The sequence below is a fragment of the Microcebus murinus genome, chromosome 7, assembly GCF_040939455.1.
Source record: "Microcebus murinus isolate Inina chromosome 7, M.murinus_Inina_mat1.0, whole genome shotgun sequence".
Classification (NCBI taxonomy): domain Eukaryota; kingdom Metazoa; phylum Chordata; class Mammalia; order Primates; family Cheirogaleidae; genus Microcebus; species Microcebus murinus.
The window spans coordinates 4,677,506-4,695,262 of NC_134110.1; the positions used below are offsets into that span (position 1 = coordinate 4,677,506).

Sequence of the window (17,757 nt, forward strand, 5' to 3'; positions counted from 1 at the left end):
GACGGGATGCTTAAAATTTATTTCTCATGGTTCTGGAGGCTGGAAAGTCTAAGATTAAAGATGCTGATAGATCTCTTGTCTAGTGAGATCCCTCTTCCTGGTTTGTAGATGGCAGTATTGATTTTGTATCCTCACATATGGGGGAAGAGGAATCCAGCGAGCTCTCTACTTATAAGAGTACCAGTCTCATACATGACTCCATCCTCATGACCTAATTACCTCCCACAGGACCCAACTCCTAATATTATACTATCACACAGGGGGTTAGGATTTTAGGGGGATACATTTTGTCCATAACAATGGCTAAAGCTGTATTTTCTCATAATGACTAAATTTTATGTTTGGGACCTCTCTTAGGTTTAGCATGAGCTTTAACAGACATAATCTGAAATACTATGTATTACCGAAAAAGCCTAAAAAGGTGGCATTTGATTGCTTAGAATGGATCAGAAAGCATCACCCACGTGAGTACAGCCATGTAATGAATTATGCCTAGAAGTAATAGATAAATGTCTTTTTAGTACCACAATGGGATATGTAAAATTGCATATTAAACATGTCTTTTTGCATTATGATAGCACTAACTTGCTATTTGTAGAGAATATTGAGACTCTCTCACTTCTGGAAATTATAAAATCTCATTTGGTTTGATAAAAATAAACCCTAACAAAAAATATATTAAGTACTCCCTCCTACACACTTATAATACTTGAATTCAATGTCTTTCCTCTGGCTTTTATAAGTGTATGAATTATACAGCTTTTTGTTTTAGTGCCTTCTCCCAAGTGTGTCTACCTTTGAGTTATGTTAACTAAAATGAGATTCTGAAATTCATAGTGGTTTTCCACTTTCTACTTTTCCATGCAGATTTTTTTCAGTAAACTCTTCTATTAATATTTTATTTTTTAAAAATTAGTATACACGTTTGTGTGAACAAATCAAACAATACAGACATATACCAAGAAAAGGCCAGTGATCTCCCTTCTCAGCCCACCTCCCTCAGGTGACTAATATAAATAACTTAATGTATATTTCTATACTTTTGGCTCTGTCATAGAAAGGTGACTTTTTCTTTAGTGTCCTTTATTTTCTATTTTAAATATAACATACACCAAAAAATAAATATAATACATGCTCATTGTAGAAAATTTAGAAAGCAAAAAAAGAAACAAAGAACAAACTTCACTCAATGAGCTAAGTTACTGTTGTCATTTTGGCTTTTTAACTTCTAGTATTTTTGTATGCATTTTTCTTTCCATTAGCTTACCATATATATGGTGATTCTACCCTTAACCTGCTTTACATCTTGAGTATTTTTCCATGTCTTTTAAAAAGTTAGAAAACACTTTGGATAGTTATAGTATATTTTATTTCACAATTTCCTTTCTTAATTATTTCCCTAATGTTGCCCATTAAAATCTTTCTAATTTTTAAATTTAGAAACAAAACTTTTCACTTAAGTTCTTGTAAGGCAGAAAAGGAGTGCCTGCCTGCTTTCTAGCCAGCATGACGTAGAGCCCAGGGTTTGTCCAGGTCTCCCTCATGAGTCATTATTAGCAGGAACAGGATTAAAGCCATGTCTCATTTCCAGTGCATATGAATTCCTTGCTTGAATTATTCTGGCTGTGTGATCTTTTAACACCATAAGAACACTATGGAGATCTATTTATGCGTCAAACGTTTCTAAGAACGTAATGTAAATTGTGTTGTTATTTATGTTGAAAGTCCTCATTTCTCAATATTGTTTTGGTTTCTTGACAGATGACTCAGGGATAATTTACTGCCTCTCTAGGCGAGAATGTGACACAATGGCTGGCACATTACAGAAAGATGGTCTCGCTGCTCTGGCTTACCATGCTGGCCTCAGTGACTCTGACCGAGATGAGGTGCAGCACAAGTGGATTAATCAGGATGGCTGTCAGGTAGCATTTTTTAAAATAAACAAATAATAGAAACAGTCTTCTATAGTATATAAGCAAACGAAGTATACAAGTTAGTGGTTTTTAGTGTATTTGCAAGATTATACAACCATTACCACTACTAATTCCAGAACATTTTAGTACCTCAAAAAGAAACCTCACACCCAGTCACTTCCCTCAAATCCCAGTCCCTGGCAACCACTAATCTACTAACCACTATTAATCTGTCTCTATAGATTTTTCTATTGTATATGTTTCATATAAAATTTCATTTCTATATGAAATCATATAGATATATGCTTTTGTGACTATTTTCTTTTACTTAGCATAATTTTTCAAGGTTTATATCAGTATTTCATACCTTTTTATGGTCAAATAATATTACATTATATGGATATACTATAGTTTATTTATCCACTCATGAGCTGGTTAGACATCTGGGTTTTTTTCTACTTTTTGGCTACTACGAATAATGGTTCTGTGAACATTTGTGCATAAGTTTTTGTGTGGACATATGTTTTCAGTTCTCTTAGGTAGATACCTAGGAATGGAATTGCTGGGTCAGATGATAATTCTCTGTTTAACTTTTTGAGGAACTGCCAAACTGTTTTCCAAAGTGGCTACATAGTTTTACATTTTCACTAGCAGCAACATATGAGGTTTCACTGTCTCCACTTCCTCACCAATACTTGTTATTTTCCATCTTTTTAAATATACCACCCACCTAGTGGGTGAAGAGTGTTACATCTTTGTGATTTTAATTTGCATTTCCCTAATAACTAATGATGTTGGGTGTCTCTTTTCTAGATGGCTAATTTGCCCCACCCTGGTGGGTCAAGAGGGAAGCTGAGATTGTACTTGAGCCTGAGTTTGTTTTAAAAAAAAAAAAAAAAATAGGCCGGGCGCAGTGGCTCACGCCTGTAATCCTAGCTCTCTGGGAGGCCAAGGCGGGCGGATTGCTCAAGGTCGGGAGTTCGAAACCAGCCTGAGCAAGAGCGAGACCCCGTCTCTACTATAAATAGAAAGAAACTAATTGGCCAACTAATATATATAGAAAAAATTAGCCGGGCATGGTGGCTCATGCCTGTAGTCCCAGCTACTTGGGAGGCTGAGACAGAAGGATCACTTGAGCCCAGGAGTTTGAGGTTGCTGTGAGCTAGGCTGACGCCACGGCACTCACTCTAGCCTAAGCAACAAAGCGAGACTCTGTCTCAAAAAAAAAAAAATATATATATATATATATATACATATATAATAAAAAGAGGAAAGAAAAAGAAGAGAGAATCTGAGAACACTCTAGGCATCTCATATTGTAGCAGATCCCAGCCTTGGATAGATAAATAATGCAAGGATGAATTTGAGCAAACAACCAATAATTATTTGGAGCCTCTGAAAGTTTTCAGCTCAATAAAAAAAAAACCCATTTACCCTGAAGATTCAGAGGAAAAATATTTCTCAAAATTATTTTCTACTGGGAAAATAGAAGAAAAGTTTAGAGGTTATCAGCCTATTGTCCTCACAAAGATGGAAAAAGACTTGATTTATAGGAACTAGAAATAATTTTCCATAAGAAGATGACAGGCTGAGATGAAGGGAGAAATAAAAATGCAGTTTATCCAAATAAGAAAAACAAAACTAATAGCAGAATTATGTATCAAGACACAAATAGGATGACTCAGTACAGACAGTCAAATCAGTGCAATAGTGAATAATCTGAGAATGGGAGGGGGGGAAAAGGGAAATGATATTTGTTGGCAACAGGAGGTAAAGATTCAGCCTAAGAGTAGTACCTATACTCAAGGAAGAACACAGGATAGTTGAAACAGGTAATAGTAGTCAAATGTATTATAAATAAATATGTAACATATATATATAAAATAGGAGACGGCTATCATCGGAATCAGAAGAGGGAAGACTGAGATGGAAGAATTTCATACTCAGCTCATTGTCATTTATATTGAAAACAATAGAAAGGCATTTTCAGATATACAAAAAGTTCACAAAATATGTCACTGATTTATATTCACTGAAATAATTACAAATTTTAGTCTTCCCATATTAGTTTATGTATTTAAGCTAATCAAACTTGTGTTTTTTGTTTTTGATAAACTTTTTCTGAAGTTTCCTGGAAGAAAAGTCAAGTGAAAAATGAAGAATTGGGCAAAAACATAATACATGAACCCTAGTTTGCAGTATGTTATGGAATAGTGAAACAGAGCTCCAGAAATACACTAGAAAGCATATAAAAGAAATATATGATAAGGGAGGCATTAAAAATTAATGAAGGGGGGAGGGGGCATGGGCAATATACATAACCTTTACACTTACACCCCCATAATACGCTAAAATAAAATAATGTTTAAAAATATTAATGAAAAGGGAACTGGACATGATAACACATGCCTATAGCCCTAGCTGCATGGGAAGTTGAGGCAAGAAGATCGCTTGAGCCCAGGAGTTTGAGGTTACAGTGAGCTATGATGGTGCTACTGCACTCCAGCCTGAGCAAAAGAATGGAGACCCTGTCTCTAAACAAACAAACAAACAAACAAAAATTAGGGAGGAAGGGAAGATTATTCAACTAATGTTACTAAACGGATGAGGGGAATTTTAGAGTCTCACATCAAAATAAATTATAGATAAATATGCGGGGCGCGGTGACTCATGCCTGTAATCCTAGCACTCTGGGAGGCCGAGGCAGGCGGATCACTCAAGGTCAGGAGTTCAAAACCAGCCTGAGCAAGAGCAAGATCCCGTCTCTACTAAAAATAGAAAGAAATTAGCCAAACAACTAAAAATAGAAAAAGAAAATAGCCGGGCATGGTGGCGCATGTCTGTAGTCCCAGCTCCCGGGAGGCTGAGGCAGGAGGATCACTTGAGCCCAGGAGTTTGACGTTGCTGTAAGCTAGGCTGATGCCATGGCACTCTAGCCGGGCAAGAGAGTGAGACTGTCTCTAAATAAATGAGTGAATGAATGATAAATAAAAGCATTGATATTTTATAATGTATGAACTCTGAGTGGAGGAGAATCTAAGCTTGAAAATAGCCTAAAAGGAAATAATTCCTAGAAATTATTTAAAAACGAAACACTTCTACATTGACAAACAAAATTAAAAGGCAGGCAACAAAATAGGAAATATATTTTCAACAAATAAATCATAAGCTTGAAAAATTTGGTAAGAAAAACATGAGTCTCAATAGTAAATGAGCCTAACCTAATAAATAGACTATTGGAAAGGAGGAAATACAAGTGTTTTTTAAAAGCTCAACTTTCACCGGGCGCGGTGGCTCACGCCTGTAATCCTAACTCTGGGAGGCCGAGGCGGGCGGATCGCTGGAGGTCTGGAGTTCGAAACCAGCCTGAGCAAGAGCGAGACCCGTCTCTACTATAAATAGAAAGAAATTAATTGGCCAACTAATATATATACAAAAAATTAGCCGGGCATGGTGGCGAATGCCTGTAGTCCCAGCTACTTGGGAGGCTGAGGCAGGAGGATTGCTTGAGCTAGGAGTTTGAGGTTGCTGTGAGCTAGGCTGACGCCACGGCACTCACTCTAGCCTGGGCAACAAAGCGAGACTCTGTCTCCAAAAAAAAAAAAAAAAAGCTCAACTTTCCTAACCATAGCAATTCAAATTTTAAAACAATAAGAGACCATTTTTCACCTTTAATTAGCAAATTTTTATTTAATCTTTAGTAACAGTGCTTTAAGAGGCACTTTTATGCAGTACTCATCAGAGCCTTTCTGGTAAACAGTATGGCTGGCTATGTCAAGAGCCCCAGATCTGAAAAGTGGGCATGGAATTTACATCAGTGTTTTTTATAATAATAAATAGCCTAATATTTAGTACTAAATAACCTAACATAAATAGTTTACATGTCTTGAGAGAAAGATGGGGTACATGATGGTACATTCCTCTAGTAAAACTGGTTTATGATGCCAGGTGTGGTGCCTCACGCCTGTGATCCTAGCACTTTGGGAGGCTGAAGCGGAAGGATTGCTTGAGGCCAGGAGTTTGAGGTTGCAGTGAGCTATGGTGATGCCACTGTACTCTAGTCCAGGCAACAGAAATGTATGAAGATGTTCAAATGCTAATGTTGGAGAAAGATAGGAGAAAATGGGCTTCAAAAGTACATAATCTCAGCTGGGTGAGGTGGCTCATACCTCTAATCCCAACACTTTGGGAGACCGAAATGGAAGGATCGCTTCAGCTCAGGAGTGCGAGACCAGTGTGAGGAAGAGTGAGGCCCTGTCTCTACAACAAAATAGGAAAATTACCTGGGCATGATGGTGGGTGCCTATAGTCCCAGCTACTCAGGAGGCTGAGGAAGGAAGATCACTTGAGGCCAGGAGCTTGAGATTGCATGAGCTATGATGATGCCACTGCACTCTAGCCCAGGCGACAGAGCAAGACCTTGTCTTAAAAAAAAAGTATATAATTTTAACCGTATAAAAAGAAAATTGATTACAAAAAACAATAACAAAAGAAGAAAGCCTGGAAGGAAGTAGTCTAGAATTTAAGAGTGATTATTTCTAATCATTTAATTAAGAGATTATTTTCCAAGTTCTTTAAATCTTTATATGTAGCATAATCTACAATGAAGATATATGTAGACATATATATAATAATTTGACTAAATATGGTTAAAAACTGAGTGTTTTTTAATCTAATTGTTTCTGCTCTCAGACTTGCTAATCCTTGCAGTCAAGCGGTAGGTTATGCTACACCAGCTGGACAGCCTTGATCTTAGATTCGTGAGACAGAATAAAACTTGGTTGTTTTTCTTCACAAAGAATGATTGTACCCTAAGTTTTAAAAACAACACAGACGTAAAGAAGGAAGTTACAATTAAACAAAGCCAGTTTTCCCAGTTATACAAAATAAGAGCTTCCAGAAGGAGTTGGCATCCTCGTGGCCTCAGACTGTGCTTGCAGACTGTGCCTCGCAGGCACGCGCCCACCCTGCTGCTGGGAGAGTCACGTGGGTCCATGAAACCCTGCAGGCCTTGCTTTGGGACTGGAGGCTGGCACATCTCACCTCACAGCCTTTCTGCTCCCCATCACCAGAGGCTACAGTAGATTTCCTTCTTCTGAGGAGACTTGCTTATGATCAAAGTGTCATAAAATGAGATGGATGACTAACCTAGAGTGTGGTCGCTGCCAATCCCAGTGTTGATAAACGTACTCCTCCTTTGCTGTCCACATACTCTGTAGCTTGCAGTTCCTTTCTTTGATACAGTTACCGAAATCATATCATTAGCCTCGGTCTGGCTGCCAGATATTTTGGTTGCTTTTGAAATACAGTTCTTGCAGTAGCAATTCATTTTTTAAGTGCTGCAAAAAGACTTGCAGCTTTATTTGTATAATGTAATTTTGCCTGGAGATATAACATTTTGGTCTGGGTTAAATAGGTCCTAAATTTGCAACTGAAATGGATATTCTTGAAAACTGATTGGCCAGGCGAGGTGGCTCACGCCTGTAATCCTACACTCTGGGAGGCTGAAACAGGTGGATTGCTCAAGGTCAGGAGTTCAAAACCAGCTTGAGCAAGAGTGAGACCCCCCCCCCCCCGCCTCTACTATAAATAGAAAGAAATTAATTGGCCAACTAATATATATATAGAAAAAAATTAGCCGGGCATGGTGGCACATGCCTGTAGTCCCAGCTACTCAGGAGGCTGAGGCAGGAGGATCGCTTGAGCCCAGGAGTTTGAGGTTGCTGTGAGCTAGGCTGATGCCACGGCACTGACTCTAACCTGGGCAATAAATTGAGACTCTGTCTCAAAAAAAAAAAAAAAAAAAGAAAAGAAAAGAAAAGAAAACTGATTTATCAGGCTCCTGAAAGTTAACTATTATGTCACCTTGCTCCCCTTAATTTGTATGGGCCAAAATCTACAGTCCTTTTTCTCTTTTTAAAGTGTATGCAGCTCTCAGACTTTTACCCACATGTGTTTCAATTAAAATTTCACAAGCTTTGACTTTGAATCAGCTGATAAATAAAAGGAGTTGGTGTGTGATCAGCTGGTTCCACTGGGAAAAGTGATGGTAAGCAGTGGGGCAGGTAAGAATACCATTGTTCCTGAATCATCGCAGGAGCTAATAGCAATTATCTCTGAGAGCTCGAGCCTAGGGAACACCCCAGAGCTCCTGAGCAACTCGTTGCTTATGATCGCTGACCTGGATATCATGGCTATGTGAGCAAAACCCCCCTACACATCAATATCAAAGAAAATAAGAGAGGCAGGATATGGTGGCTCATGCCTGTAACCCTAGCACTCTGGGATTTGGGAGGCCAAGACATAAGGATTGCTTGAGCTCAGGAGTTAAGACCAGCCTGAGCAAGAGCGAGGCCCCATCTCTACTAAAAATAGAAAAATTAACCAGGTGTGGTGGCACATGTCTGGCGTCCTAGCTACTAGGGAGGCTGAGGCAGAAGGATCGCTTGAGCCTAGGAGTTTGAGGTTGCAGTGAGCTATGATGATGCCACTGCACTCTAGCTGGGGTGACAGAGTAAGATTCTGTCTTCAGAAATACAGAACAGTGGCAACACATCATAGGCTGGCTGCAATTGATTCTGGCTCCCTTATGTGATAAGTGATAATACCTAATTGTACAAGAAAGTGTCTGCCACCCCCAGCTTCTCTTTACCTTCTTTTTTTTTTTTTTTTGAGACAGAGTCTCGGTCTGTTCCCTAGACTAGAGTGCTGTGGCATTAGTGTAACTCACAGCAACCTCAAACTCCTTTGCTCAAGTGATCCTCCTGCCTCAGCCTCCCAACTACCTGGGACCATAGGCACTCAACACCATGCCCAGCTAATTTTTTCTATTTTTAGTAGAGACGGGGGTCTCACTCCTGCTCAGGCTGGTCTTGAACTCCTGAGCTCAAGTCATCCTCCCGCCTTGGCCTCCCAGAGTGCTAGGATTACAGATGTGAGCCACCGTGCCCAGCCCCTCTTTACCTTCTTAATAGAGCTGCAAGTTGTCAACATGAAAATCTCATATTAGTTATGCCAAATGATGGGACCAGGTTAAGATATTGGGTTGTTGTATAAAGTACATTTTAAAACAAAATAAGGAATAGAGCTTTTAAAAGCATTTATTATTAAAATGTTCCCGTAAGTGCATTATGAGTCTAATAGGCTTTTGCTTTTACATCAGGTTATCTGTGCAACAGTTGCATTTGGAATGGGGATTGACAAACCTGACGTGCGATTTGTGATTCACGCCTCTCTCCCTAAGTCCATGGAGGGTTACTACCAAGAATCTGGTAGAGCTGGAAGAGATGGGGAAACTTCTCACTGCCTGCTTTTCTATACCTATCATGATGTGACCAGACTAAAAAGACTTATAATGAGTAAGCCAAGCTCCACTGTAGAGACATCCTATTATCTTCAGTCTCATGATAGTAATCTACTGCTATTGTGGTACTTTTGGTACAGTTTTCCTTAAATAGTCATAGAATAGTAGAGATATTTACATAGATTGGAAATTTTATTTTAGTTCTTTTTTATTATAAAAGTGGTACGTGCTTGTTATGTAAAACTCAAATGGTACAGACATGTACAAGGCAGAAAATTTACAAACCATTCCTTGTAGTTTTACCCTAAGAAATAACTCCACTTACTGGTTTCCTCTGTATCCTTTCAGACCCAATTTCTACATGTATTCTTGCACATCACACATACTTCAAACATGCATAACGATAAAAAGGAGAAAATAATCAACTCTCATGTACTACCTTCCAGGTTAAGAAATAAAACAACCAAGAGAGCTGAAACTCTGTATATGCCTGTACTGTCTCATCCCTGTTCTCCCCCATTAGAAGCAGGCAATATCTTATGATACTTGGTGTTTACCTTTTCCAAATGGTTATGTTTTAAAATGTAACTAGGATTATGTTACACATACTGTTTATATATATATAGTATTTATTTATATATATATAGTGACCTGATTTTTTTAGTCAGCCCTAGGGTGTAATTATCACTTCATTTAATATGCATAGTTTGACTATATAGAATTCCATAGTATGATCATTCCATGTTTATTAAACTAATCTCCTCTTAATAGATCTTTAGATTGTTTATTATCTTTCACTGTTGTCAACGATGCTGTATTGGGGGGTAAACTCACAACTAATGGGTGCGGTGAGCATTGTAGAGGGGAAGGGCATGCCTCTAATCCTCGCTTGGGTGAGGCAAAAACGTAAAATGTAACCTAAGTGTTTGTACCCTCATAATATCCTGAAATTTAAAATATATATATATATATATATATATATATATATATATATTAGCAAAAAAATGCTATATTGAACATCTTTGGATAGGTATCTTTGGGCATTTGTACAATTATTTATATAGGGTATATTTCTAGACAAACTTGCTGAGTAAAAGTGAATACATATTTTAGAATTTTATTATATCCTTTGCCCATTTTTCTACAAGGTTTTGATAGTTAAATATATTTCCTAAATGCATTTATTTATTTATTTATTTATTTTTTTTTTTTTTTTTTTTTTTTTTTGAGACAGAGTCTCACTTTGTTGTCCAGGCTAGAGTGAGTGCCGTGGCGTCAGCCTAGCTCACAGCAACCTCAAACTCCTGGGCTTGAGTGATCCTTCTGCCTCAGCCTCCCGAGTAGCTGGGACTACAGGCATGCGCCACCATGCCCGGCTAATTTTTTATATATATATCAGTTGGCCAATTAAATTCTTTCTATTTATAGTAGAGACGGGGTCTCGCTCTTGCTCAGGCTGGTTTTGAACTCCTGACCTTGAGCAATCCGCCCGCCTCGGCCTCCCAAGAGCTAGGATTACAGGCGTGAGCCACAGCGCCCGGCCCATTTATTTATTTTGAGACCACTTTTGAATTAAGTCTGGCAGAGATACTGAGCATGAGGACTGGCACTTAGCAAGCACTGTGGCAAACACTGCATGTATCACCTTATTACCTCATTTGCTCAGAACTACTAGCTTTTGAAGTAGAACTACTACCATTAGGAAAGTGAGCTTCATAAAGGTTTTGTAACTTGTCCCCAAGATCACTGTTATAACAGCAACAGGAGCGGTAGGAATAGTAGTAGTAGTAACACTGTAATAGTAATTATTATAGATAGTTTTTCTTTAGCACTTAGTATATGCTGTTCTAAATGCTTTACATACATCAACTTATTTCATCTGCACAACAACCCTGAAAGATAGGACTATTACTTTCCTCCATACAGAGGAAGAAAATGAGATACAGAACTAGTAAGTGGCAGAGTCCTGATGGAACCCTAGTTTATCTGACTCCAAGATGATTCTCAGTGGAAAAAATGAAATTTTTATACTTTATTTGCCCATTTACAAAACCTACATTATATTAGGTGCAAATAAGTTAATAAGTATTTAAGTCCTAATAACTTAGCAACCATTTGGAAAAAATAATACTCATAAACTGGCAGAAAAATAATAGTTTTGTTTTATTCTTAAGTAACCATAATTGCTTACTAAGGGGAAGTATGCACCTGCTGCTCTCAAACTTTGGAATCAAATTGGATACTGCCACCCTCATTTCCTGTTTCACATTGATTTTCTTGATATACTTGTTTTTATCATAGCCACTGCCAAAATTCCAGCTTTGCAAAGATAATGATACTCTTGAAAGGAATGTAGTACAATCTGATGGTAAGACCATGAACTACCTCAGACTAGAGGTTTGTGTGATGTTAACAGATGTCAAGTATTGCTGTGTTTCCCTTAAATTTAAAATGTCCCACCCCTGTGAGTTCACTACAACATCCCAGGGGTTATTGGCACAGTGTTGGAACCACTGGCATAACTACTTTGACCTCAGATACTCAGGGCAGTGTGCAGCCCACTCCATCGTCCCCTGCTCTGCTTACTTTGGATGTTCAGTTCAGTACATGATTATCTGCTAAATATAATAAATGTAAGTCAAACCTTCATCGCTGGGGAGAATGAAGATTTGAAAAATATTTTTTCAATTTGAAAAAAAAAAATCTAACATTTATTCCTATAAAACTAAAATCTTGAGTGATAAATATAAATTCCCAGTTAACTATAATATGGATGATATCATATTGACATAATGCTGTTGATAGTAATTTTCTTATTTAATGTTTAAAGTTGTATGGATCTATTCTAAATATTTCTCTGATATTCTGATATTCCCTATTTTTCTCAGACATAAGTATGTTTTACTATATTCTTTCTCTTTTAGTGGAAAAAGATGGAAATCATCACACAAAAGAGACTCACTTCAATAATTTGTATAGCATGGTACATTACTGTGAAAATATAACAGAATGCCGGAGAATACAGCTTTTGGCTTACTTTGGTGAAAATGGATTTAATTCTAATTTTTGTAAGAAATACCCAGATGTTTCTTGTGATAATTGCTGTAAAACAAAGGTAAAATAAGAAATTTTAAAATTCTTTATAATTAAGGGAATTGCCAAGATATTTTTTCTTTTAATTTAGAAATATAGATACAAATTGGATTACAATAGGTGGTTGTCCCCAAGGGACTAAACCAGGGAAAGATGACTTCCTCCTTATAGTAATTTGGAATAGAAACATTTTGAAAAGGAATTTTATGGAATATCTTCTCTTTATAATTAGAAGCAAAAACACATATGTACTGGACATCCACATGTCCAAAATATTGAGGGTATTATATATACTGGTAATTATAGGATATTTTAGAAATATCATTAATATGTATACATCCAAAAAGATCTAACATGAGCAAGTAGAATATTTTAAATTCAGCTGTAACCTATATTTAAATATCTTATTCTCAAAAGAGTAATAATGACTAGTGTACTGTGTGTTTGAATTCAAATCAATTAAATTACTCCATTAGTTTTTTTGTTAGCTTTTTAAACTATAAAGAATAATGGCTATATGTAGATGTCTTGTTAAGAAAAAAAAGAAAGAAAGAAAAAAACAACAAAAAGAAGAATAATGGCAATTGCTTCTGGATGAATTCACTATCATCCTCATATAACCTTGGGAGGTTATTGAATTTAATTATGATAATTCTACGTTTTATTTTATTTTATTTTTTTTTGAGATTCCAGGAGGTGTGTATAATTCTACGTTTTAATGTCTACTGTACTTTACTGTTTACTAAGCATTTTCACATTTGGTATATTATTTAAAATATCTTTGCAAGGTGCTAGAGATTGACAAGCAAACAAGGTATGGACCAGAGGTGGGGCACACATATGTGCAGTCATCTATTATAAGTTGAATACTGCCTAATACGTATAGTTCCAAAGTTATGCTGCACCAGCCAGAGCACAGGCGTAAAGTTTGCAGATTAGTGACCATCTCCTCCCATCCCACCCCACCCCACCCTGTAAACGTTGCTAATCAGTTCACTCATTCAACAGATATTTGTTGAGCTCTTTAACAGGCTCTATCCTAGAAATTTGGAATGCATCATTGAACAAAATAAATAAAAATCCCTGCCCTTGTAGAGTTTACATTCTAGCAGAGGGAGGCTGATTACAAACAGTACACACAATAAGTATATGTTAAGGGATACAGACTGTAGTGAAAAACACAGCAGAGTAAGGAGACAGGAATAATGGGTGGGGTGCAGGATGCAGTATTAGGTAAGGTGGCCCATAGAAGTCTTACTGAGAAGATGAGATCTGAGCAAACACTTGACGGGATTGGCTGAGCAGCTCTGTGGATATGAGCATTCTTGGCAGAAGCATTTGCCAAAAAAAAAAAAAAAGGCCCTATGGTGGGGGCGTGCCTGGTGTGTTTAAGGAACAGGAAGGAAGCCCATGTGGCTGAGTAGGGTTAAGAGCTGGGGGGGGTTGGGGGGAATGGAGAGCTAGAGTCCTAGAGTAACTAGAGGCCCAAGTGACTGGAAGAATGGAGTTATCCTTAGCCAAGATGTAGAAGGCTATTTGGCAGGAAAGATCAGAAGCTCGATTTGGGGCATATTGAGTTACGTAGATCTATTCAGAATCTCAAGAATTCTGAAAAGAGGCTGTTGGTACATACAAATTTGAGAGTGATTGGTATGTAGCTGATATTTAAAGCCATGAGATCAGATGAAATCTTCAGGGGCGTAATTTTAGACCGAAGAGAAGAAAACCAGAGACTTAACCCTGGGACATAAAGAGTTGAAAGGGGAGAAGAACTAGGAAAGAAGACCAAGAAAGAAAACTAGTAAGAGGAAAAACCAAGGAAACTAAGTACAGAAAGTGTTTCCAGGAGAAGGGAGTGCTAGGTATGTCAAATGCTGCTGCTAAATGAAGTATAATTAAGAACTGAGAATTCACTATTGGATTTAGCACTGCAGAAATCGTGGTGACCTTGACTTGACCATTTTCAGTAGAGGGGGATAAAATTAGAGGCAGTGAATATTGACTACTCAGTTTTTCTGCAAAGATGAACAAAGAAACTGGGCAGTAGCTAGCAGGGGAAGTAGAGTCAAGAAAGGACCAGAGAAGTAATATGTTTTTTATGCTGATTGGAATGAACCTATACACCTGTGGTCCCCAAGTCCCAGGCAATGGCCTGGTACTGGTCCATAGCCTGTTAGGAAATGGGGCACGTATCACAACCCACCCATGACACCCCACCTCCCATCCCGCCCCCAGTCCATGAAAAATTTGTCTTCCATGAAATTGATCCCTGGTGCCAAAAAGGTTGGGGACCACTGCTATAGAGGATGAAAAGTTGATGTGTGAGGAAAGAGAGAATTGCTGAAGCACTGTCCTTAAAGGGACAGAGGGGATTGAGATCTGTGTAAAAGTAGAGAACTTGGCTTTCAATAGGAGCTTGGAGAGTTGATCTATAGTAACAGGTAGGAAGGTAAGAAAGTGTGGAGCAGATGCTGGCAAGTGAGTAGATGTAGGGATGGGAGTTTGTGAAAGCTCTCTTCTTTGTGACAGCTGCAGTTTTCTCAATTAAGTGGGAACAAAGATCATCGGTTGCCAGTCGGGATACGAGAGAGGATTGAAGAGAAAGCAGAAAGTATGAAATAGTCATCTAGAACAGGGGTCAGCAAACTTTCTCTTAAAGGGCCAGACAGTAAATATTTTAGACTTTGCAGCCATATGGTCTCTGTCACAACTACTCAACTCTGCCATTGTGACCTAAAAGCAGACATAAACAATTAATACACCAGTTGTCCAATCCTGTTCCATAGCTGTGTTCCAGTAAAACTTTATTTATACAACAGGCATCTAGCTCATGGGCCATGGTTTTGCTGGAACAGTAGACTGGGGGTATATGATGATTACCTGCAGCATAACAGTCCACTTGAGGTTTATGGCCATGTATTGAAAATGAAAATAGTCAACATGGTTTCATGTGTTTCTCCAGCCAAATTCAGCCACACAGGTACAGGGATGGAGTGGGTAGAGAATCAGATCTACTGTGTTTTGCCAAGTAATGTGATAAAGTGACCTAAAAGACAAGGAAGTGAGAGTTCATGAGAGATAGTGATTATAGCCATTGGCTGTGTAATTTAACACATTGACTGCCACACTAGAAAAAAATTTTTCCTTGGGGCCATGATATTTTATTACGAACATAGAATAAAAACTTCAAAAACAAATGATCCCTTCTAATTTAATGAAAAATTTATTTTTTATTGTTTTCTGTGCATGAGTTATATGTAATTAAATTGGCAGTGTTAATTATAACAATAAGAACATCAATAAGTAATTTTCACAAACCAACTAACTGCAGGGTTCTGCCCGGGGAGCCACCCATCACGTAACATATATGCTTCAGTATAGCAGAGTAAGTTGCCTGTGCACCACTCAGCTCCCAAGGCAAAGAGACATGTGAGGCGGGCGAGGTGGCTCACGCCTATAATCCTAGCACTCTGAGAGGCCGAGGCGGGAGGATTGCTCAAGGTCAGGAGTTAGAAACCAGCCTGAACAAGAGCGAGACCCCATCTCTACTATAAATAGAAAGAAATTAATTGGCCAACTAATATATATAGAAAAAATTAGCCAGGCATGGTGGCACATGCCTGTAGTCCCAGCTACTCGGGAGGCTGAGGCAGGAGGATCGCTTGAGCCCAGGAGTTTGAAGTTGCTGTGAGCTAGGCTGACACCACGGCACTCTCTCTAGCCTGGGCAACAAAGTGAGACTCTGTCTCAAAAACAAAATAAAGTGGGCACCGTTTGGGGACACTGAGGGCCACAAGAAAGGGAACTGACAGGAAATAACAAAAAAGAATTGACTATGGCACCAAAGAAGGTTAGGACTCGTGAATTTGCATAGCAGGACAGTATTTTTCATCCAAAGGTCATGATTGCCATCCAGTAAGTGACAGAGCACAGAACACTGTTCTAGGAGATATAAAGGATTTTGTTAAAAATACATGCACGTACACTCCTATCCACAGAGTGCTATTAGATAGTTGAAAAATGAGAGGTATGACTGAGACAGTAATAACATAGGTATAGCAGAGTGCTAATTGTTCTAGAACTTAGACAAGAACGAACATTTGAAACTTCCTTAGTTTTTAGTCTTGGTTTTGTTCTAGAAATGGTTTATCATGAATCTGCCACAGTTAATATTAAGCCCTAGTAATCTAAGTATCATTATTGTACTGATAGTAGAAGGTAATCTCTTTTTGTCCATAGGATTATAAAACAAGAGATGTGACTGATGATGTAAAAAATATTATAAGATTTGTTCAAGAACATAGCTCATCACAAGGAATGAGAAATATAAAACATATTGGTCCTTCTGGAAGATTGACTATGAATATGCTGGTCGACATTTTCTTGGGTGAGTCATCTGTTTTATTTGAGTTACGTCAGTTGAAATTGAACATCTAAACAATTCATTATAAGTCTGTTGAAAAAAATAATTTTTGTCTTTTTTGTTACAAAACTTGAGAGTTTCTGAATAAAACCTTTTGAGTAATAAAAGAAAATCAGTTTAATTTATATAAGTCATTAACATGAGGTGGTTTCACATACAAAAATAGAAAATAATAAAGTTTTTGCAAGTTCATCTGAGAGAGCAGAATGTAACTTGCTTAGAGAACTGCCAGGTCAAAACGGCAGCCTGAGTATAAGTACCATCTTTTTTGCTTGAGGCTTTATTAAAATGATAGTAAGGAAATAAAATAGGGATTAAATCCATAACAGCATAGAGAACAGGAGAGAGACCTTCAATAGATTAAAGGTTTTAAAAATCTTTTAGGAAATAGATGGAAGCACGTTGACAAGTAGAACAAAATACAATAAAACTGCTACCCAAAATATTAAATAAATGTAGGGAAGAGGCCAGGCGCAATGGCTCACACTTATAATCCTAGAACTCTGAGAGGCCAAGGCAGGAGGATTGCTTGAGGTCAGGAGTTAGAGAATAACCTAAGCAAGAACAACACCATCATCTCTACCAGAAAAAAACAAAAATAGAAATAGAAAACTTAGCTGGGCATGGTGATGTATAACTATAGTCCCAGCTCAGGAGGCTGTGAGGCAGTAGGATCGCTTGAGCCCAGGAGTTTGAGAAGGTAAGTATGATGACACTACTGCACTCTAGCAAGACTCGGTTTCCCCTTAAAAAATGTAGGGAAGAGTTATAACAGACAATGGACTTTCAGCCAGGCAGAGCCCCATCAATAGGCACCAGTCTTGAAGTCTAGAAGGAGAGAGGACAGAATTGAAACCAAAAGAGCCAAAAAGAGGAAGGGGACAGTTAAAAGAAAGTCTGCCCACAAAAGAACTGTAGAGAGTGCTGGTCTGGAATTGATTCTGGAACAAATATGAATGAAGTAATTGCCTGAAGAGTAGAAAGGCTGCTAAATTAAGGGACAGAGCCCCCTAAGTGACATTTGG

General features: G+C 38.0%; 1 protein-coding gene across 3 annotated transcripts in view; it reads left to right on the forward strand.

Annotated features, from left to right (window-relative positions):
• Positions 1–17,757, forward strand: part of BLM (BLM RecQ like helicase) — an 88,917-nt gene that overhangs the window by 51,335 nt on the left and 19,825 nt on the right. For all 3 annotated transcript variants that reach the window (XM_012763276.3, XM_012763277.3, XM_076004728.1), the window contains 5 exons: positions 358–464; positions 1,762–1,922; positions 9,076–9,271; positions 12,141–12,331; positions 16,549–16,696. In XM_012763276.3, coding sequence (XP_012618730.2) covers positions 358–464; positions 1,762–1,922; positions 9,076–9,271; positions 12,141–12,331; positions 16,549–16,696 — 803 coding nt within the window. The remainder of the gene's footprint in view (positions 1–357; positions 465–1,761; positions 1,923–9,075; positions 9,272–12,140; positions 12,332–16,548; positions 16,697–17,757) is intronic.